Source organism: Malaya genurostris, chromosome 2 (genome assembly GCF_030247185.1).
Source record: "Malaya genurostris strain Urasoe2022 chromosome 2, Malgen_1.1, whole genome shotgun sequence".
NCBI lineage: Eukaryota > Metazoa > Arthropoda > Insecta > Diptera > Culicidae > Malaya > Malaya genurostris.
This window is the reverse complement of record NC_080571.1, coordinates 31,566,892-31,590,485: the sequence shown is the minus strand read 5'-3', so window position 1 is coordinate 31,590,485 and position 23,594 is coordinate 31,566,892. Positions and strand designations below refer to the sequence as shown.

Genomic DNA, 23,594 nt, shown 5'->3' with positions numbered 1-23,594 from the left:
GTCATCAGCGAAGTTGCAAAGCGGTGATTTAAATTGTTCTGTGAAATTGTTCAAAAGCCAACTCGAAAAATAAGCGAGAAATAACTTTCACCTTTCCAACTCTTCTCAACTTTTCAATACACAGACATTTTTTTTTTTGTAAATTTACAGCTTATTTCATGCTCATATTTGGAGCAAGAACACACACACGTTGGAAATCTATACCGTTCGTGCGAGGCGAACGGCACATAAAATAAACCCGTAAAATGCCCACTCACCGATGTGCACAAGCAACCTTTTCTACGGAATTATCGAACTGCACTGAGTGCAAGTCGGTTCGGTACTGAACACCGCAAACCGAGCCGTTGACTATTCAGCGAATATTCCATGACATCATTTCATTACGGCATGCTGTGATAGGAATAGGTCAATTCAGACCGATTTTCACTATTGAAACACAACAACCAAATTGCAATACATGTTTCATCAATAGATAATAGAGGTTAATAGATCACTGAGCTAAAAGCTTTAAAACTTATGACAAAAAATCTACCGTAGCTAGTTTTGAATTTTGAATTGATACCGGGCCCCATATAGTGAAAACTATTTTAATTATTCCTAAGTAATCAAGGAGAGCTTCGTTTGTTTTGGAGGTTTCAACTACTACTTCTGGTACTTCGATAAATTTTTTGAAAGCCGAGAGTGGATTTGGATTCTTTGATTCAAATCCTACAAAATGCGTACGAATTTGATTCACTTTCCATATTTCGTTGCCTTTCACTATAGAAAGGATTGGAGACCCATAGTGTTATATACCATTCGACCCAGCTGGATCAGATCGGAAAATGTCTGTATAATTTCAACAAGCTTAGATTCTTTTGTAAGCTACTACTGTTTTGTGAATCAAGTTTAAGGATTATTTGGGCTGTCACTTCCGGCTCCTGAGAGAGAATGGCATAAGTTACGCAACCGACAAAACGCATGTTTTTCTCTTCGCACAATTTTATCGATTTGATTCCACCGATTTTCACAAGCTTAGGCTCCTTTAATAGCTACCATCATACATCAAGTTCGAAGATCAAGTTGCACATACTTCCAGTCCAGAAGATATAATCGTCTTAGCGGCATACGAGCGGTTATAATGAAAAAATGACGCGGTGGAGAAATTCGACCTCTGAATAGTGAGGTAATTCCAATCGCTTTTCTAATGCTTTTGTTTTTAAATGAAATCGATAATTTATCAAATTTGTGATTTTCTGTTATTTTTCTAACACAATAGCTGGTAATTACAAATATCACGAGATTCGATATGTGTTGTGCTGGATTGTAGCTTTTAGTTTTTGTTTTGTACGATTTCATTAACCTGTTGTGGTCATTGTTCGAATTTCAAATTTAGCGAATTAACTCACATTTTAAATGTTTTGTGATTGCGGGTCTCTCCGTGGATTTCAAAATAATTAATTAAATTTGAACATTTCCTTTTTGTGGTACACCGAAACCTCTGTTTACGAACACTTTTTATACGTTGCCGTACCTACTTCGTAAAAAGAGGTTTTATATTGCATATAAACTACTACAATTGGTGATTGTCGAAAATTTGACAGAAGCTGCTATATTGCTATCTATATTGTATACAACATTTTCAATCCGGTAGAAGATGCTACAAGAACTCGAGTCTCTCAATGCATGAACCGCGAGAGAATTTTGCTACATTTCTTCGCTCCACTTCATACTCTGAGTATTTCACCCCCTTAAAAAAATTTACAGTCTGGTCTGGTTGCTGTGTGGAATTTCCCAAGAGAGAATCGCAAGTTGACAATTATAGCAGAAAATCGAATCGATGATTCAACTTGATGATTCTCATACTAGGTTGCAATATTTCAAAACCCTTGTGTGGAGCAATTACAGACATTTTCATAGACACAACTTATACAAAGGTTATATGCACACAGGTAGAATAAGCAGCAGTAGTAAAATGATTCTATCGCAATTATCCAGTTTTTGTTGTTGCGATGATATCCGTCTCTCTTTGATGGCACTGATTCAATCGTGTGAAGAGTTGCCAGTGAGCGTTCTTTGATACGATAAAAACCATCCTTGAATATGGGTATTTTTGGAACGGGTTTAAAGAGTAGATTCCGGAAAATGATGTTCGAGGTATTTTTTGAAATCCAAGATGGCGACGTCTGGTTTCTTGATATTCCTTGAAATACCCTTACAATACGGGTATTTTCGGAACGGGTTTGATGGGTAACTGTCGGAAAACAATGTTTCAGGTGGTTCTGAAATTTAAGATGGCGACTTTCGGTTTATCGATATTTCTTGAAAACCTTTACAATATGGGTATTTTTGGAATGTATTTAATAAACAGATGCCGCAAAACTTTGGTGTCGTCTCGAATTACAATATGACATCCTCCGGTATATCGATATGCCTTCAAAACCCTTGAAACAAAGAAATTTCCGGAGCAGATTGGATACCATAAACGATCATTTGAGCTCGTTTCAAAATTCAATTAGGTGAGTTCTGGTATAGTGTTTTCAAGGAAAACCAAGTTCAAGGAATACTGCAAAAGCTTTTAAAAAATACTAATAAACTGGAAGTAACTGTTTTGGATTCCAGAACCCCTTCAAATATCGTTTTTCGACATCTACTTTTCAGTTTCGTTCTGAAAGTATCCGCATATTGTAAGGGTTTTCCAGGAATATCAGAAAATCGGAAATCGCCATCTTGGATTTTGAAACGAGCCCAAACATCATTTTCTTGCACTTACTCTTCACATCCGTTCCGAAAATAGCCATATGATTCGCGGTTTCCACATTTATTACACAAAACTTTTTTTATGAATAAAATCCAAAATAACGTAAACTTTTTTTACGAACTACCTCTTATTACGAACCCCCGTTTAGTTCGTAAATGGAGGTTTCGGTGTATACGAGTTAGTTCGAACTTTATGAAAGGTATTTTCTTTTTGTGTGTAACATTTTTCGATAGGGTCAACTGTCATTCGGTCATTCAGTATACACAAAATGTGAGTTTTATAGGTGACTTAATCTCTTATACGTTTTAATTTTTAAAGACATAATTCGTCAAATAACGGGAAATTTCACTTGTAACAACTTAATGAATTTTGCTGGTTCCGGTTGTAACTTGCATTCGGTTAGCAGGTGTGACACTATGAATTTAAATTCACCTTTTACCAGCCTAGCAGATGTGTGCTTATGTGGATCAGTCGATTTACATACGTACTTTGTGATCAAATGATTTTCGCTTCAAGTCGCCGCGATCGCTACCATTACTTACTTTTTTTATTTCAAAGAATTTCATGTCATGGAATTTTAGACGCAATATTAAATCTTCTTGCACGTAAATTTACGTGAGCTGAAACGTCCACACAGATTCCACAAATCACAGAGTTTTTTAGAAGTGTTGAATCTTTGATAATTCATCATGGATTTGTTCACACTAAAACAACGATTCCAAGATGTGAAAATTTATTACGATTCGTGAAACGCTCAGACAATGGCGTGATATTTTTTCATGGACGACCCACTGAATGTACCATTCATCGAGTGATGGATGATTTTCACACGCATTACACTTGATTGAAAGTTTTTTAGACACCATTACCCCTAGAAAAGTTCACTGTTTAGTGCGGAATTCTTGTTGGTGGCATCATCTGTCCTTATTTCGTGAAGAAATGAGGATGGCGCCATACTCTAAAAAAACTTTTCACTCCAAAATTCTCTGAACCTAAGCCACTATGCTAGTTTACTGGCTTTCTCTAACGAAGACGATGCTTTTGAAGGAGGAAACGATATAACAGCTGGGAAACATAACTCTGATTGGTCATTAAATGCAAAGGTGAAACTGTAGAAGAACGAGAATCTGTAATGACGTTTTCGCTTGACATAGTTTTCATCCTAACTGCTGGCAAACCGTTTGTTTGAAGCCGGCTTCGAACCTAGTTTCAACGTTGTTGAACTGAAAATCGAGTCAGTTTCGAATCTGGTTTTTATATCAGGTTTGCTCAAACCACCGTTGCTAAGTACGAAACCAAAACAGTTTCGTGAAAAGTGTTTATTTGATGCAACTACTCTGGGTCAGTTCCAGTTTTCTCAAGCGAAAACGACATAAGCTTAATTACTATGAGCAAATGGTTGCTGCTAGACAACAAGCATCACTCGGAGCGTTACATATTTTGACTGGTTTGCTTTGATCAAACTCTATTAGCTCACTTCTGCTTGTTGATGTTTTGAGTGACACTTGCACATGAACATGAAATGCAAAGTTAGATTTGCTTCGGAATTGGAAAAAATGAAAATTGATATAATTCCGGAGACAAGGCCCGGAGTAGATTAAGGCAAGCAAAGTCTATGTTTCTGGTTCGTGTGTTCGATCTTCTTCGGGTTCTAAAACAAAAAGCTTTGTGTTGCTAATAAGGATTTATAAATTGAGGCGCTCATTCAGTTGCACACAAATCGATGCAAACATTTAAAATGGGCTCAAAAGCCAGTGACTGTTTTTCTTTGTTTACTACCACTTCTGTTCATAATTCATCAACTTCCACGGTTAGTTCCTAGCTTTTTGTGTAGAAGACACCTGAAATTTTCAATTTACTTTCAATACCAAATAGTTTACGAACATTTGTTTAATAATGCAAAAATAATCGAATGAAAAATTAAACAAAAAGTCGGTTTGGTAATGTCAGTAGGATAACTGGATGACGTGACTACGAATAAAACTGATTCCCTAACATTTTTGAATATCGAAAACCGGTTTGTGTAAGCTTCACTTATTTGCTTCCAGAATTGTAACGGTTCACCTATAGAGCAATTCCAGGAATGAGTAGACGAAAAAGTGACAAAATTAGAATCGACCTTCTCCGATTTGGATGAAAATTTGCACATGGCTTCAGTATGGCAAACCATAAGTTTTGAACCGATGAATATGTCAATCCGACTCACGACTGATTTTTGAAAAGGGCGTATGTATTTTTGCATCTCACAAAAATTGTCTTTTTCAAATCGTTGTAACTCAGAAACCGTTCATCGTACAAAAATGTCGTCCTGGAAGAAGTTGTAGGGAATCAATAGGGCACTCTTAAATAAATATACACTGAAAAAAACTTTGATTTTTTTTCTCAATATTTTCAAAGTGAACAAAAAAAATAAATTAAAATAATCAGGATTTCGATTTTTTTTTGATAATTTTCATTTTAAAGCTCTTATTAAAACCTACAGATTGATGGCTATCTCATCCGTGCCTTTTAAAAAATGAAGAAGTTACAGCTAAAACAATTTACAAATATATTCGAAATTTCAAGTTCTCGTTGAAAGATAATCATTTAAATAGTATAACTAACGTAACTACGTCAAAACGAATAAACACATGTAGAATCAAAGAGGTTCTACCTGTTTCACATATAAATAGCTATGCATCGTAGAACAGATATCAGTTAATAACAAATGAAAAACAGTGCGTTTGTTGTCAGTCTTGGCAAACTCGTGGTCAAAGAAGAAAATAGCCACCCAATTCAAGGCGAACAAATACATTGTGTCGGAGGCAAGAGAATCAACGGACGAAAAAAAAAACAAAGAAACAAACGGGACGCAGCAGGAACGAAACGATAGGAAACGAGGTGCTTCAATATTTCAACAGCGATGACGTCAGCAGAGTAATGCCGGGATCAAGAGATTGCGTCACAGTCAAAATGAATGGTAAGTGTGAACGCAAACAAAAACGATTGCTTTATTCATCATTGAAATAATTTTTTTTTGGGTTATAAGGAGGAATTTCCAGATCGAAATATTGGATTTAGTATATTTGCAGCATTAAGACCAAAACACTGCAAGTTGCGCGGAAGTTCTGGTTCACATAACATATGTGTTTGCACAATCCATGAGAATGTTTCATTAATGATTCATGCTGTTGAAAAATATTTCAAATATGATGATAAGAATTATTATTTAAAAAAGCTATTATGTGACTCATCAAAGAGATCCTGCTACCTCCGTGAATGCAAAAGTTGTCCAGCGACACAAAAGCTGGAGTTCTCTGGGGCGTTTTAGACTATTTCGGGGAACGTGATTTGACTGAGATAAGATTTGAACAATGGGTTTCTACTGACACTGTGATCTAGAGAAATTTGTCAAACCAGTAAAAGAATTTACAGCATATTTTTGCGAAAAATTAGAAAAACTTGTGACTCATAATTTTCTTAAAAAGGCAAAATCTAATTTAAAGACAGGAGAAATTGTAATTATTTGTGATTTTTCAGAAAATTTTTCATTTGTGCTTCAGGATGCTGTTCAATGCCACTATTGGAGCAACGATCAAGCAACCATTCATCCGTTTGAAATTTATTATAGAGAATCAGAAGAGCTTAAACATTTAAGTTTCATTGTGATTTCAAAAGTGCTCAAACACGATACCATCGCGGTTCAAGCGTTTATTTCACACTTAATGTCATTTTTGAAAGACAAAATTCAAAATAAAAAAGAAATATTTATGTCTGACGGAGCTGCCTCGCAGTACAAAAACAGAACAAATTCTGCAAGTCTCTGTAAATTTAAATCAATGTATAACTTTGATGCTGAGTGGCATTTTTTTGCAACTTCCCATGGTGAAGGACCATGTGATGCACTCGGGGGTAATTTAAAGCGAATGGCACGACGTGAAAGATTGGCTAAACTACATGGACACCCAATCACAACTGCAAAACAATTATATGAATGGGCAGAGTAGAAACGTCGAGATGCATTGACGACCATGTCTTTTTGTTACGTGCCACAAGAAGAATATGAACGAGGTGTGACCGAGTGGAGTAGTGTTTATAAGGATACCAAAATGATTCCAGGCACACAGAAATACCATTTTTTCGTTCCGATTTCAGGAACCACAATCGTCACAAGACTGTATTCGAATGACGATGCACGTAGTACTCATACAATTTTCAAAAACTTAAAACCTTAAGTATAATTAAGAATTATTCATGTACATGTAATAATTGTAGATATAGCAAGCAAATAAACAATTCATGGAAATATAAAAAATGGTTGTATAATTAAATATCCAAGTATCTCAAGAACAGCTACTTTTAGAAGAAAGGATATCATGAACAAATTTATTGCCTTTAACCTGTAAAATAAAATTCTACTGTTTAAACGATTATCTTTCAATGAGAACTTGAAATTTCGACTATAGCTGTAAATTGTTTTAGCTGTAACTTCTTCATTTTTCAAAAGGCACGGATGGGATAGCCATCAATCTGTAGGTTTTAATAACAGCTTTAAAATAAAAATCATAAAAAAAATTAAAACCATGCTTTTTGTTTTATTTAACTTTTTCGGATTATTTTGTAATTATTGAGAAAAAAAATCATAAATTTTTTTCAGTGTATATTTTTTTATAGTGTCCAATCGGTTTCCTACAACTTCTTCCTGAACGCCATTTTTGTACAATTAACGGTTTCTGAGTTACAACGATTTGAAAAAGGCAATTTTTGTGAAATGCAAAAATACATACGCCCTTTTTAAAAGTCAGTCGTGAATCGGATTGACCTCTCCATCGGTTCAAAACTTATGGTTTGCCATACTGAAGGCATGCGCAAAGTTTCATCCAAATCGGAGAAGGTCGATTCTGATTTTGTCACTTTTTCGTCTACTCATTCCTGGAATTGCTCTGGTACAATCACTCCTTATGTTCACTCCGCTATAACAAAAGAATTGCACATTTATCGAGTTATTTGAAGGATGTACGTTATCTGTGCTTTGAACTAACCTTGCCCAAAATGATTATCTACTGTTTCCTGCTTACCATAAACTCTAGGTGTATGTAACTCAAGCATAGAAAAATTCAAATTGTTAAAAAAAATCCAGAATGCGTCGTAACGATTACAATATTTTCGACCAGTGCTGCCAATTACCATGCGTTTACATAAAAAAATATGCAAAACTAAAGCAATTCGATTATACTGGCTCTCCGTCGACTTCACCGCACTCGCTTCACCAAACAATCTATCCAAGTTGCCTAAAGTAGTTTCCAGAGCGCATGAAAAAAAAGCAAACAATCAACGTCTCCCGAGCAATGCGACGATAAACAAATCGAACGGAATCAGCAAATCAAAACTAAAAAAAACTGTGGAAAATAATACATCAGTGAATCAGCACTGCAAATCCTGCATTACAAGTCGATTCGTGCGAATTCGTTTCAAAAGGCCATCCAAAAGAATATGAACAATCAAACTGAAAATCCGCCAACCAAAAACAAAAACCTGATGAAACGAAACACGAGATCGAAACTGGAAAAAAACGGATGTAAAATGTTGAATCAAGAACAAACGAAAACAACAAAAAAAAATAGTACGAAAAAAAACCGCAAGTGTTCGTGATTGTATGGAAATCGAAAACAAATTGCAGTGTGAAATATACGTATGATAACTGAAAAACTCAAACACAACAACACCTGTAATGACGCAGTTTTGCCATGGTTCATGTTCTACGGCCGATTCGGATACTGTTCCGGGCGGGACGACCTCCGGCGGCAGAGGTCTGTGGCTCGAATGGGATTGCGTGATTTTTCGTTTATTTTTCTCGGATGGTTTGTTTTGTGCGGAGGGGGAGAAACCCCCGGAAGGAACACCACTTCGTCGGATCCTCGGGGCAATACTACTATTAGTTTCTGTGATGTTCTCTGTCTCTCTCTCTCTCTCTCTCTTTCTTGTCTCGCCCTCTTTGCTGCAGCAGCTTTTAAGCTCTTCGTTTCCCGCGCTGCAAGAGAAAAGGATGATGTTTCATAGGGGTCAGTTAGGCCTGTGTTGTGATCGTTGACATGGGTTACTGTTGCTAGGTTGCATGGTTGCTAGAACGGTACAGGAGCATTATTCTGGTGATATTTCATTTTTGCGGCTGGGGGACGGGTTGGATCGGATAATGGAAGGTACATGTATTTATTTATGTTTTTGTTATCAAATAGGAAGTTAAACGGATACCTAGAATGAGAATAGTGGGTAAATCAATTTGCAAATTGAAACTTGATTCAATGGAACGGAACAATCAGATCAGCACACGACGATGGATGATACAGTAACAGAAATCAAATGGGATCTGAACATTTATTGATTATGCAGACAGTTACAGATCAAATGACAATTATTTATTGACGACACATAAATGGAATGAAGAAGGGACATTAAGAGTATTGTTTTTCAAATCGCTTAACCAGAGCAGATCACATCATCGATGATTAAAAATAAGTAAAATGAAACAGGAGAATAAAAACAAACATAATATTTTAATAGCCGCGAGAGAAGCTATTTACGTTATGAAATAAAAAACAGTTCAGCCGTTGACAATTGAATGATGAACTCCATTGAAATGCGCGAGTGCGCGATGAGTGGTCCAACCAGTAACCACTTCAAAACAGTGGCTGAACCCATTTTCATTTAATGATAGGAAACCACATACGCACCCCGTAGCCCGCACCCGCATCGGTCCCATCAACCACCCACCCGTCCAGTGGCTGTAATTATCGAAGTGCAAACAAAGATAATATCCCGCACGGCAGAGGTTGGGTGATGAATGGCGACGAGTTTGTTATCGGATTGCATTGGATGTGGGGTACGAAGCTGACTTCGCCGTGCGTACTACGGGCACTCGGTGATGCCAACGCTGGATGGATCTACCGGGCGCTTGAATGAACCGGATAGCCAGTAAAGTGCTCCGTCATGCTCGATAAAATCAGTGCATTGTTCTTGCGAAGAACCGTCCGGTCGGTCCTCTCTAGCGCCAAGGAAAATACGAACAGACGTAATAAAGTAATGGCCAGGTCGTGTTACTGTTGAGCCTTACACTATATCCAGACGACACATTATTCGGTGTTATCAAATGTCCTGATTAAATAACGTTTGATAATGCGTTCTGAAACCAGTGTTACTGAAAACTACTTAAATTTATTAACAATGAACAATGGCAGCCTGAATGAAACTCTTCTTGTACTGAAAATGAGACCAGAACATTTCATCAAAATTCGTCTTGTTGTATGACGTTTCGCCGAATGGCTTTAGGCCAATGAGTCACTTGACCGGAAACGTCAAATTGCCGACAAACTTTTGTACCCGTGCATCTTCGAATTCAATAAATTTATAATCTGAACCAAAATAAGATGTTTGTAATACTCTTTAATGGGTGGAGTCATTCCACTGATTTACGATCAGAAAATGAAACGCAAAATTCATTACAACATACATATATCTATGCAAAAATGTCTCAGCTTTTGAATATTTTGATATGTTTCGAAAATTGAAAAACAATTACATTTTTGATACAGTTAAACCAAAGCATTAGGTAAGAGAAAGAAAATAAATTACCACAGTAGGCATTGTACAGACTGTGAAAGAACAATTCTCACCGAACGCAAATTTTAAATGCTACCGATATGGCTACTGCGCTTCTTTTGCGTTTCAACTGCTGTTCTTACAAAAAAAAACCATATTTTTCAAGATTGATTCTCAAGAAAACAAAGAACAATGAATTGAATAGAAATGTTAAAGGCTATAGCAGGATAAGCATGTGAAATCTGCCCCCAAATGGAATTTATATTGTTATACCACATTCGAAAGGTCATAGACTGGAAACAATTTTCTCAAAGTTTCAACCCATTGAGGGCTCAGGACAGTACCGTAAAGTGATAGGTTTTTTGCTATTTTGCCGTTTTAAATTAAATTTTCTTCGAAACGGTGCAGAATATAGAAAAACCCACCCGACAATGTCTTCGAAATTTAGTTGAGAATATTCTGTGAATTTTTCAGAATGATTCATTGAGTTTAGCGGTCGTGTTGTATTTTTTTCTGACTGAAGAACTGCTAAAAATTGGAACGCTCGAAAATGCATACCTCTACTTGCTCATCGAATATCTTGGCTTTGAAGGCTTGTATCATAAATCTACCGTGACAAAGTCTAGATAATTTAGTTTAGATGCGATTAGTACATAAAAATATATATGTTATCGCGATAAAAATAAAGTCTTGTATTTTTCGGTAAAGCAAAGTCAGTTTCAATGCATCCGCCATTTTTTTCGCTTTGGTTTCCTGATAGCATTCTGAAAAAGGAAAGAAAAATAAAATTCGTTCGACAAGGCTGCCAAACACACAGACGTTTCATTGTTTGGGATACCTCTTTGTTTCGATAAAGAAATACGCGGACACGTCTGAATAGATTGAGATCAAATTTATTACTACTATGTACAAAAGATTATCGTTAAGATGCTTGTTTGAAGGTGAGTGAGTGAGATACAATGACGAGTGTGTCAATACAATTGATAAGCATGTGTGATCAGTGCTAGGGTTTTCTAGGGTGATGTACCTGTTGACACCACAATACTCCCCCCTTAGTTTTGTCCATAACGTTCAGGAATTCTCACGTCACTAAATTTTTGTTTGAGCTGTTAGTAGAATGTTCTCACTAATAGTACTGTTGTTGTACCGTTGAATTCCACTATGTTATATCACGTCATTACACTCTCACAAAGTCACTATTTTCACAGTCACTAATTTTCCGAAAGTGTTTCAAACGTTATAATACAGATACGTATTTCGGAATGCTATTTGCATCCTTCTTCAACCTAAAACCTAAAACCGATACACTGAAGAAGGATGCAAATAGCATTCCGAAATACGTATCTGTATTATAACGTTTGAAACACTTTCGGAAAAATAGTGACTGTGAAAATAGTGACTTTGTGAGAGTGTAATGACGTGATATAACATAGTGGAATTCAACGGTACAACAACAGTACTATTAGTGAATTCTCACGTGTCGACCTGACTTAGTCTGATGCGGCTTTGCTGCTGAGTCCAAAACGGTTGGGGGTGCCGGCCGTTCATCGGCCTGGACGAAAGCTGGCTTCAAGCGGTCGACGGAGATTGGACACGGTTTTCCTTTGATGTCGATGATGTATACTTTTTTCTTCCTGCGTATCACGCGGTACGGACCGTCAAAAGGTTGTGATAGCGGAGGCTTGATCGCCGCAACTCGCACGAACACATGACTGCACGTGGACATCTCTTTCTGGATGAACGGTGTTTTCTTGGAATGGTTGCTTGTAGGTGTAGGCCGCAGTGTTGCCATTGTTCGCTTTAAATCTGTGACAAACTCTGGTGTCGGTTTTAAACTTCGACTGCTCTCAATAAAAAATTCCCCCGGCAGGCGAAGTGTAGTACCGTAAGTAAGCTCGGCTGTAGATGCACGTAGGTCTTCTTTGAGCGTTGTTCTCATACCGAGTAGCACAATCGGTAGCGATTCTGTCCAGGGCGGAATTTGATGGCACATGATCGCAGCCTTTAGTTGGCTGTGTACTAGCTCGATTTGCCCGTTAGCCTGTGGATGATACGGCGTGGTACGGAGATGGGTGATACCGAGTACTTTTGTCAGCTGACTAAAAAGATCGGATTCGAACTGCCTGCCTAAGTCAGTAGTGACGTTGTGAGGAACGCCGAAGCGGGAGATCCATCCACTTATGAACGTTCGGGACACAGTTGTTGCTGTCATGTTCGGTATCGGAATAACCTCTGGCCAACGAGCAAATTTATCGATTAATGTTAAACAATAGTTATTACCTTCTGATGGTGGTAGTGGTCCGATAATGTCCATGTGAATGTGTGCAAATCGTTCATCTGGTGTGGGTATCTGCCACGTTGGGGATTTGTTGTGTCGATGTACCTTCGACTTTTGGCACGGAATGCATCGAGATACGTAGTTTCTGCAATCACGACGCACCGATGGCCAGACGTAACGTTCGATGACGAGTTGAGTGGTTACACGAGTCCCAGGGTGTGAAGCTCTGTGTAGTTTGGCAATGATGTGGTTCCGAAAGCTTGTCGGTACGAAAGGTCGTATGGCTCTCGTAGAGATATCACAGTAGATGGGTAGCGAGGATAGTGGAGATGACAATGCTTTCAGTTCTATAGTTGTGTTGACTGGCGGATCTGATAAAAATGTTTTCAGTTCGGGATCGTTTTTTTGGTCAGTTACTAAAGCGTTGAAATCGATTGCTTTGTTTGTATTGGTGATAGTTTGAATACGGCTCAACATATCGGCTACTTTATTTTGTTCACCGGACACATGCCGAATATCCGTCGTATACTCGCTGATCAGGGTGAGATATCGTTGCTGAGTTGGACTTGCTTTCTCAGGACGCTGTTGGAAAGCGGTAGTCAGCGGCTTGTGGTCCGTATATATACAGAACTCTCGTGCAGTCAGAATGTCTTTAAAATACCTTACAGCTTCATATATGGCGAATAACTCGCGGTCGTATGTGCTGGTTTTAATCTTGCTGTTGCTCAGTTTGCGGGAAAAGTAAGCTAGGGTCTGACGACCTTGTTCAGTAATCTGGTGTAACACTGCTCCTATTGCGGTACTTGAAGCGTCAACTTCCAGAACTAATTGTGCATCGGCGGAAGGATGAGCAAGAAGAGCAGCATTGGCGAGATCCAACTTGCATTTCTCGAAAGCTGCATTCTTTTCTTCGGTCCACTGTAAAACAGTCTGGTCATTTCGAACGTTGTTAGGAATCATGGTGTGCAATATCTGTTGGGTTTCGGCAGCGCGAGGAATGAAGCGTCGATAAAAATTTATTGTTCCCAAAAAACGTTTCAGCTGTTTGGCGACGACTGGTCGTGGGAATTTTAAAATTGCTGACACTTTGCTGGGTGTCGGTTTGATGCCGTCTTTGTCGATTGAGTGACCGAGAAACTTAACCTCCGGCTTACCAATTTGGCACTTACCGGCGTTGATCGTGAGTCCATTTTCTCGTAACCGGGTGAACAAAACACGCAAGTGCTGTTTATGCTGTTCGATGTCGTCAGAGGCAACGCACAAATCATCAACGTAGGGAAATATGTAATCGAGATCGCCCAAAATGTCATGCAAATGTCGCTGGAGCGTCTGACCTGCGTTTCTAAGTCCGAATGTCATAAACTTGAATTCAAACATTCCGAAAGGTGTTGTAATTGCCGTCTTTTGAATATCTTCAGGGGCAACCGGGATTTGGTGATATGCTCTCTGAAGGTCGATACAGAAAAATATTTTCTTACCGTGAAGGATGTTGGAGAAATCTTGTATATGCGGTATAGGGTACCGGTCCGGTACGGTTATCGCATTTAAACTTCTGTAATCACCACATGGTCTCCAAGCTCCATTAGCTTTTTTTACCAGGTGTAAAGGGCTGGCCCAACAACTTTTTGAGGGCTGGCAAATGCCTTTCTCCATGAGAAACCGAAATTCGGCCTTAGCCTCATTCAGTTTGTCGATTGGTAATCTTCGAGGGCGACAAAAAACTGGTTGGCCTGTGGTAATGATTTGATGAACCGTTTTGGCCTGGGTTGGACGTTGGTCCATGTTAAGCACAGTGATGTCCTGGAATTCCTTCAGAATGTCAGCAAAGGGTGATTTTACGTCGTAGGTTGTAATCAATGGTTTCGACGCGGCGTTTATGTTGTTGATTTGCAGGTTGGTACGATTATCAATGAGTTTATTGCGTCGAAGGTCTACTAGAAGGTCATGATACTTCAAAAAATCTGCTCCGATTATCGGTGATTTCACGTCTGCGATTACAAACACCCACGTGAATGGTCGACGAAGTCCGATGTCTAAGTTCAAACGCTTTGTGCCGTAGGTGTTGATAGAAGTTCCATTGGCAGCGAAAAGCTGATCTCGTGATACTGGGTTGAGTTGCTCACGTGGTGTTGGAGGGATAACGGAAATGTCAGCTCCTGTGTCTATAAGGAAATGCTGATGTGTTTTATGATCCAGAATGTGTATCCGCCAGATGCGGGGTTGGTTCAGTACGGTACTGGTAGTTTCTGATAATGTTTCAGGAATTTGAAAGCAGGTTGACTGCGAGGTCATCAGTTTTTTTCACGACGAGTGTACGTTTCGATACTGCCATCGTAGAAGATACACGGGACATTTAGGTTATCCCCCTTTTGCTTTTCACACTTGGTTGCTTGCGCGCCGTGGCGATAATGAAACCAACAAATCCATCGACGATGACTTTTTTGTTGAATCGGTGTGGGCGAACGTCTACTTTTCGAACGATTTCCAAACCTGGTGCGTGATCGTCCTCTATTGTGAAAATTGTTGGAAATAACTTCTTCTAAACGTCTTGTAAGGGCATCAATGCGGTTTTCCAAGCTAGAAATGGTTGATTCCTCCTTCGCACGAATGGCTACGATCTCATTTCTTGGTGCTTCCATTATCTTGTCGGCTACCTTCGCTTGTTCATCGAGTGATGCTGATGATATCGCGGTGATGATTGAACGTGTTGTGCTGGGCAAAGCGCGTAACCAAAGATTGGAAAGGACATTGTCAGTACATCCAGTTCCACCCAAACGACGCATCCCGGACAGCAGAACACTCGGTTTTTGATCGCCAAGTGTCATCCCAGACAGCAAACTGGTTAGTCTTTGCATCTCTGATGGACGAAAATGAGCAACAATGGCGGCTTTTAGCGTCTCATAGCGATCGTTTTCCGCCATGATGTTACATTTAGCGATCGTGGAATACACGAACTTAGCACGTGAGCCGAGTGCCACGATCAAGGCATTAAATTTATTTTTATCTTGCCTTATCTGGTTCACACTGAAGGCAGCTTCTAAACAAATAAACCACGTGTCGATATCCTCTGCATCGAATGGAGGGTAACTAATCTTAGCGATCATTGTTGCGGCTTCGGCTAGTGTTTCACTTTTAACGCGGTTATCGGAATCGCCATCTTCTTTCTTGTCAGCGTTCATCACTTCAGTATCGCTGGATTTAAATCGGTCAAAAACTGTGCAAATAACGGATTTGCGCGTTTAACTGATACAATTCGACGTACGGTATAACAGCGTATATTCGCGTGTTAAAATTATCAATCGAGCGTCGGGGTCACCAAATTTTGGGATACCTCTTTGTTTCGATAAAGAAATACGCGGACACGTCTGAATAGATTGAGATCAAATTTATTACTACTATGTACAAAAGATTATCGTTAAGATGCTTGTTTGAAGGTGAGTGAGTGAGATACAATTACGAGTGTGTCAATACAATCGATAAGCTTGTGTGATCAGTGCTAGGGTTTTCTAGGGTGATGTACCTGTTGACACCACAATTGTATATAAACACAATTTTTGTTTCGCCTTCAATCTTTGTGAAAGTTGAATATTTTTTCATTGTTCATTGGAATCCATGTAATGTCCAACCCATACGATAGATTTATGTGATAAAACTTCTCATCAAAATAATAAAATGTATGCTGGCAACCCGGTACGGTTTGCTCATATACGAGAGAGTGCAAGAGAAATACGATGCGCAAAGGGAATTGAGCGAGCCACGTGGTCGATTTAAAATTCAACACGCGACCCTCTGTCCTCAGACCTTAACTGCCATATTGACGGAGCTAGGGTGGTTCTATTGATATTTATTTTATTAGATTTTTAAAGAAACCGCTCCTCCGAAAAATTAAAAAAAAATCAGGCATGTTAAAGGTATTATGAGGAAGGTTTACAAATTTTTGAATATAAATTTCTTCTGGATTTTTTAGTGATAAATAAAGAATTTTTGGACATGTTAAAGTGGTATGTTTTCATATTTTTAAAAAATGTGGACGACCAAAATATTTGATTTTTTCTAAAAAATAAATAACAGTCGACCAAGCGGCCCCATCAAACTCTGAGCGAAGGAAACGCATGGTGCTTTGTTCTAGTAGTTTATGCAACACAAGCGCAGGGCTTAGAAATTAAAGTAATGAAAAGGAGGAAATGAGTTTCAACCTTTGCATAAAGCATACACGATCATACTTCGGGTACAACCGAGAAAGTTACAAAGCAAGAACTTACTGGTATGTGGTTCATATATGAATGGTAGTAATATATGAACGTCACGAGTATCCCACATATGAAATTCGGTTACGGCAGTCATGAACTAGAGCGGGTGACTGTATATAATTCGATGATTCGATAGTGTTTCGTGAAATGGTCAAATCGTTTTGCACTGTGGGGTCTCGTACAACGCGGTTTCCTTTTTGCCAGCTCTGTACATTTCACTAAATACATAGCGAGTTGAAACAGCAGTGAATTGAATTTTTTTTTATATTGGTGTCAAACAGAAGTGGCCATTGATGAAGGTTGGAATCGATTTCTTAGATTTTTTTTCATAAATACGTTTATTTCTTTGTTCTTTGCCATAGCATCACTTTTACATAGAATTCTTATCCTAATATAATACTAATATAGTCACAACAATTTGAGTTTAATAAAGCATATTCCTCTTATTTTTTAAATATCATATTATTTTAACCAAACGATTAACTGCTATAAATCATAAAATAATATGAAATTTTTATACATTTTGTTGTTGATTTCATAACCTATTTGGAGTTTTTTTTATCAGCACATCATTTTTAATAAAATTTTGCTATTGGATGAACTAATGGACGCAGTAGGAGTCAGAACTAAGACACAAAAGGGTCAATTATTAAATTGAAACTTCAATTGTCTTTATGAAATGATAAAGAAGTTTCATGTAAGAAAGGTCACGAAAAAATTTCCTAGAATTATTGACTGTATTTTTCATTTGAATAGGAAATGGGATAAAATATGTTATAAAAATACATTGCTATTCGAAAGCACACATTTTCTCTCTGATTATTTTCGTTTATTCTATAGATTTATCATCGTCACTTCTTTTATTAATAATCGTTGGTAGCTGTTCTGATTTAAGAATTTTTGACGGTCTCACTATTCTGGATAAAAAAACCGAGCATAAGATAAGTAGTAAATAATGGCGGCCACATGTGAACAGCAACCAACAGTTCTATTGCCAATAAAGCATTCACAGCAACGGCGCTGGATTCCCAAATCGAATTTGGAGTGTACTCGATATAGCACTTGTAAGCTTTTAAAAATGAGAAACAACTTATTACAGGCCCGAATAGCTTTTTTGTGATCTGTGTGTCTTAATTGGGTCATCTCGTGATAAAGCTTTAAATCCAAAATTACTTGGCAGAACATCCTTCTCAAAAGTTTCTCTTCCAGAGCTACTATATTACGACACTTGCTGCTTTCGTTCCAATCCAAGGATTGATGTTAATAATTTATTAGAACTTCCCATTCACAATTTGAACGTAAATACGACCAAATCTTTCTCATTGACACCAGCACATCACGAAGCTCAATGATATTTGACCATGTTAAACCAGTAAAAACCTGGAGGCGTTCCTCTGAGAGTGAAAATCACTTACTGAGTTAATTGAGAGTGAAAATCACTTACTGAGTTAATTATGTATTATCAGATATTTTCTGGAAAGTACGGAGCTTTCTACACAATATACCCAAAAATTAAAGAAATCGATTCAGCTAATCAAGTTTTTTTAATAGACATGGTCGATAGATTTTTTTTTTTTTTTTATTCAATAATATAATTATTTTTAAGGCACACTGCTTTAGCTCTAAGGTGCCAAGGACTTTTTCTAATTTTATTAACGACTAACTTAAAACTAGGATAGTATGATTGGATAATGTTGTATTGGGGTCGCAGTGGTCGACTTTGGCAGATCCAACCTTCAGCTGGCGATCGGCACCGGCCGGTGGGTGGAATATATCATGAGTCTTCCAGATGACGTTGGCCGCATCCCTCGGTCTGTGTGGGTCCGCGGGAAACACCCCCAGGCTACGAATACCCGGCGGGTGGCCCGCATGACTAGAGCGACCTTCCGTGGGCGATGATGGTGATGTAAATATAACGAAAAAATATAGAGAAGTAAATATTGCGGAAAACGAAGTAAAATGGGGATATGGGAACGAAATGACTAAGAACGACAGAGATCTAATTAGTTGACATCGAGATGGAGAAGAGACGGGGAGGGGGGAAGCGAAAAGGTTAGTGACAGCAAAAAGATCTTGTTAGTTCCGATGAAGATGGTGGACAGATGAGGAATCGGGATAATCGGCGGAAGTTAGTGTCGAGCCTGCAGGTGAAAATAATTCTTAGCCACAGTTGAAATAACGTCGATAAATAGGAGGAACTTTCTAAGCAAGATGTAACAGATTACACTTGTATATTAATGTGTTTGAGGAACTGGTATATCAGAAGCATATATGAACTATCCCGACTCGCCAACACATCCCGAACCGGAACCTCAGTCGGTCTACCTCGGGCCCTGAGGGATTCCAATAGCTCCGATCTGGCGTCGCGATACTCTACGCACGACCACACGACATGCTCGATGTCCTGATAACCGTCGCCACAGGTGCAGAGCCCGTTCTCCACGATCCCGATACGCCGGAGATGTGCGTTGAATGTATAGTGATTTGACATGAGTCGTGACATAACGCGAATGAAATCACGACTCACGTTCATCCCCTTGAACCAAGGTTTCGTCGATACCTTAGGGATAATGGAGTGTAGCCATCGTCCCAGTTCGTCATTCGTCCATGAAGTTTGCCAACTTTCGAGAGTTTTCTGACGAGAAATACTGAAAAATTCATTGAAGCAGATTGGTCTTTCATAAATGTCACCTTGTAATGCGCCCACCTTAGCCAATGAGTCTGCCTTTTCATTGCCCGGAATGGAACAATGCGAAGGGACCCAGACTAACGATATTGAATAAGACCGTTCAGATAAAGTTCGCAAGTGTTCCCGTATTTTCCCCAGGAAATATGGGGGATACTTTCCTGGCTTCATTGCCCGGAGAGCTTCTATTGAACTTAGACTGTCCGTGACAATGACGTAATGGTCTTTGGGCAATGTTTCAATGATCTCGAGGGTGTACTGAATAGCAGCTAATTCTGCGACGTAAACTGAAGCCGGATCACTGAGTTTGTAAGAAGCGGTGATGTTTTGATTGAAGATGCCGAAGCCTGTGGACCTGTCGATGTTTGATCCATCAGTGTAAAACACCTTTTCACAGTTGACTGTTCTAAATTTATTATAAAATATATTAGGGGCCACTCGAGGGCGTACGTGTTCCGGAATTCCACGAATCTCTTCTCTCATGGATGTGTCGAAAAACACAGTAGAATCAGAAGTATCCAAGAAATGAGCACGGTTGGGAGCAAACGAAGAAGGATTAATATTCTGAGCCATGTAATCAAAATACAAGGACATAAAACGGGTTTGAGAATTAAGCTCAACTAACCTTTCGAAGTTTTCAATCACCAGAGGATTCAAAATGTCGCATCGAATGAGCAAACGATATGAGAGATCCCAGAAACGGTTTTTCAACGGTAAGACGCCCGCCAACACTTCAAGACTCATCGTATGAGTCGATTGCATGCAACCCAAGGCAATACGCAAACAACGATACTGAATTCTTTCCAGCTTAATGAAATGGGTGTTCGCGGCGGATCGGAAGCAGAAGCATCCATATTCCATAACGGACAATATCGTTGTTTGGTACAATCTGATCAGGTCTCCTGGGTGGGCACCCCACCAAGTTCCGGTTATTGTACGAAGAAAATTGATTCTCTGCTGGCATTTTTGTTTCAGATACCTAATGTGACATCCCCAGGTGCCTTTGGAGTCGAACCAGACCCCGAGATATTTGAATGTGAAGACCTGAGCTATGTTTTCACCCCCTAGTTGAAGCTGTAGTTGTGCTGGTTCTCGCTTCCTTGAAAATACAACCAGCTCAGTTTTCTCCGTAGAGAACTCGATACCCATTTGAAGAGCCCATGTGGATAAGTTGGCAAGAGTATCTTGTAACGGCCCTTGCAGATCGCCAGCTTTGGGTCCTATAATGGACACAACGCTGTCGTCGGCAAGTTGTCTTAGCGTGCAAGATGTGTTGATACATTTATCGATGTCGTTTACGTAAAAATTGTATAAAAGGGGGCTTAAGCATGAGCCCTGAGGAAGACCCATGTAACTGAATCGTATTGTCGACAAATCACCATGCGCGAAATACATGTGTTTCTCAGACAATAGATTATGTAAAAAGTTGTTCAAAACTGGCGAAAGACCATGCTGATGCAGCTTCTCAGATAGGATATTTATAGAAACTGAGTCAAAAGCCCCCTTAATGTCTAGGAAAACTGACGCCATTTGTTCTTTACGAGCAAATGCCATTTGAATTTCTGTTGAGAGCAACGCAAGACAATCGTTCGTTCCTTTGCCCCTGCGGAAACCAAATTGTGTATCTGAAAGTAAGCCATTAGTCTCGACCCAATTGTCTAGACGAAACAGAATCATTTTTTCGAACAATTTCCGGATACAGGAAAGCATAGCAATCGGCCGATACGAATTGTGATCGGAGGCTGGTTTTCCTGGTTTTTGAATGGATATCACTTTCACTTGTCTCCAGTCATGTGGAACAATGTTGTCCTCAAGGAACTTATTGAATAAACTCAGCAAGCGCCTTTTGGCGGGGTCAGGCAGATTTTTCAACAAATTGAATTTTATTCTGTCTAATCCCGGGGCTTTATTGTTACATGACAAGAGCGCAAGTGAGAGCTCTACCATCGAAAATGGTGTTTCGTATGTATTTGGTGTCGCGGCGCGGGTGATCTTCTGTTCCGGAACAGAGTCTGGACATACTTTTTTAGCGAAATCGAATATCCAGCGGTTAGAATATTCCTCGCTTTCATTCGTTGTGTTATGATTGCGCATTCGTCGGGCTGTGTTCCAAAGAGTGCTCATAGATGTTTCTTTTGTTAGGCCGTCTACGAACCGACGCCAGTAACCGCGTTTCTTAGCTCTAATCAAGTTCTTAATTTTAACGTCTAACGCCGCGTAATTCCGGTAATTATCAGGTGTTCCATTTTTTCTGAATATTTTATACGCGGAGGCTCTCTCCGCGTTTAAATTTGTGCACTCTTTGTCCCACCACGGGTTGGGAGGACGGATGTTAGTTTTTGCGCCGGGTACACGTTTCGTCTGAGCTTGAGTCGCGGTGTCGAGAATCAAGCCAGTCAAAAACGTGTACTCTTCCTCCGGAGGAAGTTGTTGTGTTCTTTCAAGTTTCTCAGATATCGCGGTCGCATAGCTATTCCAATCAATATTTCGTGTGAGGTCATAGGAAACATTGATTGTCTTCGATGGTTTTGAGCCGCTGGTGATTGATATTACGATCGGTAGATGATCGCTACCGTGGGGATCAGGAATTACCTCCCACGTGCAATCCAACCGTAGCGATGTCGAGCAAAGGGATAAATCCAGCGCACTTGGTCTTGCTGGTGGTGCAGGAATCCGTGTCATTTCTCCCGTATTCAAGATTGTCATATTGAAGTTGTCGCAGATATCATGGATCATAGCTGATCTGTTATCGTCGTGAAGACAGCCCCATCCCGTACCGTGTGAGTTAAAGTCTCCTAAAACCAACGTCGGTGCGGGAAGGAGCTCAATGATATCACTGAGCCACCGATGCCCAACCGAGGCTCTTGGGGGAATATAGATTGAAGCAATGCAAAGATCCTTGCCTTTGATTGTAACATGACATGCGACAGTTTCAATACCTGATATCGAGGGGAGGTTAATTCGATAAAAAGAATAGCACTTTTTGATCCCCAAAAGTACTCCTCCGTAGGGATCATCTCGATCCAGGCGAATAATGTTAAAATCGTGGAAGTTTAAGGATATTTCAGAAGTTAGCCAAGTTTCGCACAATGCAAATGCGTCACATTTCAGATTATTTACCAGAAATTTAAGGGAATCTATTTTTGGGATAATACTTCTGCAATTCCACTGTAAAACAGTGATTAGATCCGTGACCTCGATGGATGATTTAGCCATCGAAGGATACAATCGCTGAGAGAAGGGGCCAATTTGCAGTCAACTGCTTTAAATATGTTTTTACTGTTGGCATGAAAGCAATTAAAATGCTTTTAAGAGGGTCAGAAATATTAAAAGTTGTAAAAATCCAGTCCACAACATCAGAGAACTTGATAAGTCCAGCACCTAGTTGGTTCTCTGATAGATTTTCAGGGACGTTTGGGGATTTTGTTGTCCCGGGAAGTGGTGGGAATTCCATCTCGGAACTGAGTTTTCCGAGACCAGGAGCCTTTTGCTTCGGTGGTTTGTCCCGATTCCCGTTAGCTGTAACTTTTCGAAGCCCTTCGGAAGACACCTTCGAGCCCTTACTAGGTAGCTTATGAGAGGATTTATTCATTCTTTTCCTACAGCTATGAGGGACCGCCGATGATGGACCTTCCAAAGGGTCGTCAGAATCGCTCTCGTCAGCTGACAAGCAGGCATATGGGTTCGTTGTCAGTTTAGGAGGGGTGGCACTCTTAAGCATCTCGGCAAAGGAACGCTTGGAGTGTTCCTTCAGGGAACGCTTCATCCGATCTCCTCGCAGCTTATACGCAGGACATGCCATTAGGTCATGCGGACCCTCCTTGCAGTAGAGACACTTTTCAGCATCCTTACCGCAAGAGCCATCCGCATGAGCCTCCCCACAGTTAGCACACCGGGGCTTATTGCAGCAATGAGAAGCTGTATGCCCCAATTGTTTGCAATTGGTACAATTCATTACTCGAGGTACAAAAAGACGAACAGGCAGACGAACCCGGTCCAAGAGGATGTAGTTGGGCAAAGCAGAGCCGGCGAAGGTCACACGATAAGAGTCAGATTGGGGATAAG

At 39.6% G+C, this 23,594-nt stretch overlaps 1 protein-coding gene across 7 annotated transcripts in view; it reads right to left on the bottom strand.

The window, feature by feature from the left end:
* Positions 1 to 23,594, bottom strand: part of LOC131432644 (uncharacterized) — a 638,754-nt gene that overhangs the window by 321,809 nt on the left and 293,351 nt on the right. For 6 of the 7 annotated variants that reach the window (XM_058599051.1, XM_058599052.1, XM_058599053.1 and 3 more), the window contains exon 2: positions 8,446 to 8,750. The exons of the other annotated variant lie outside the window; for it this stretch is intronic. In XM_058599051.1, the coding sequence (XP_058455034.1) occupies positions 8,446 to 8,468 (23 nt within the window). In that variant the 5' untranslated portion in view covers positions 8,469 to 8,750. The remainder of the gene's footprint in view (positions 1 to 8,445; positions 8,751 to 23,594) is intronic. 7 annotated transcript variants of the gene reach the window in all.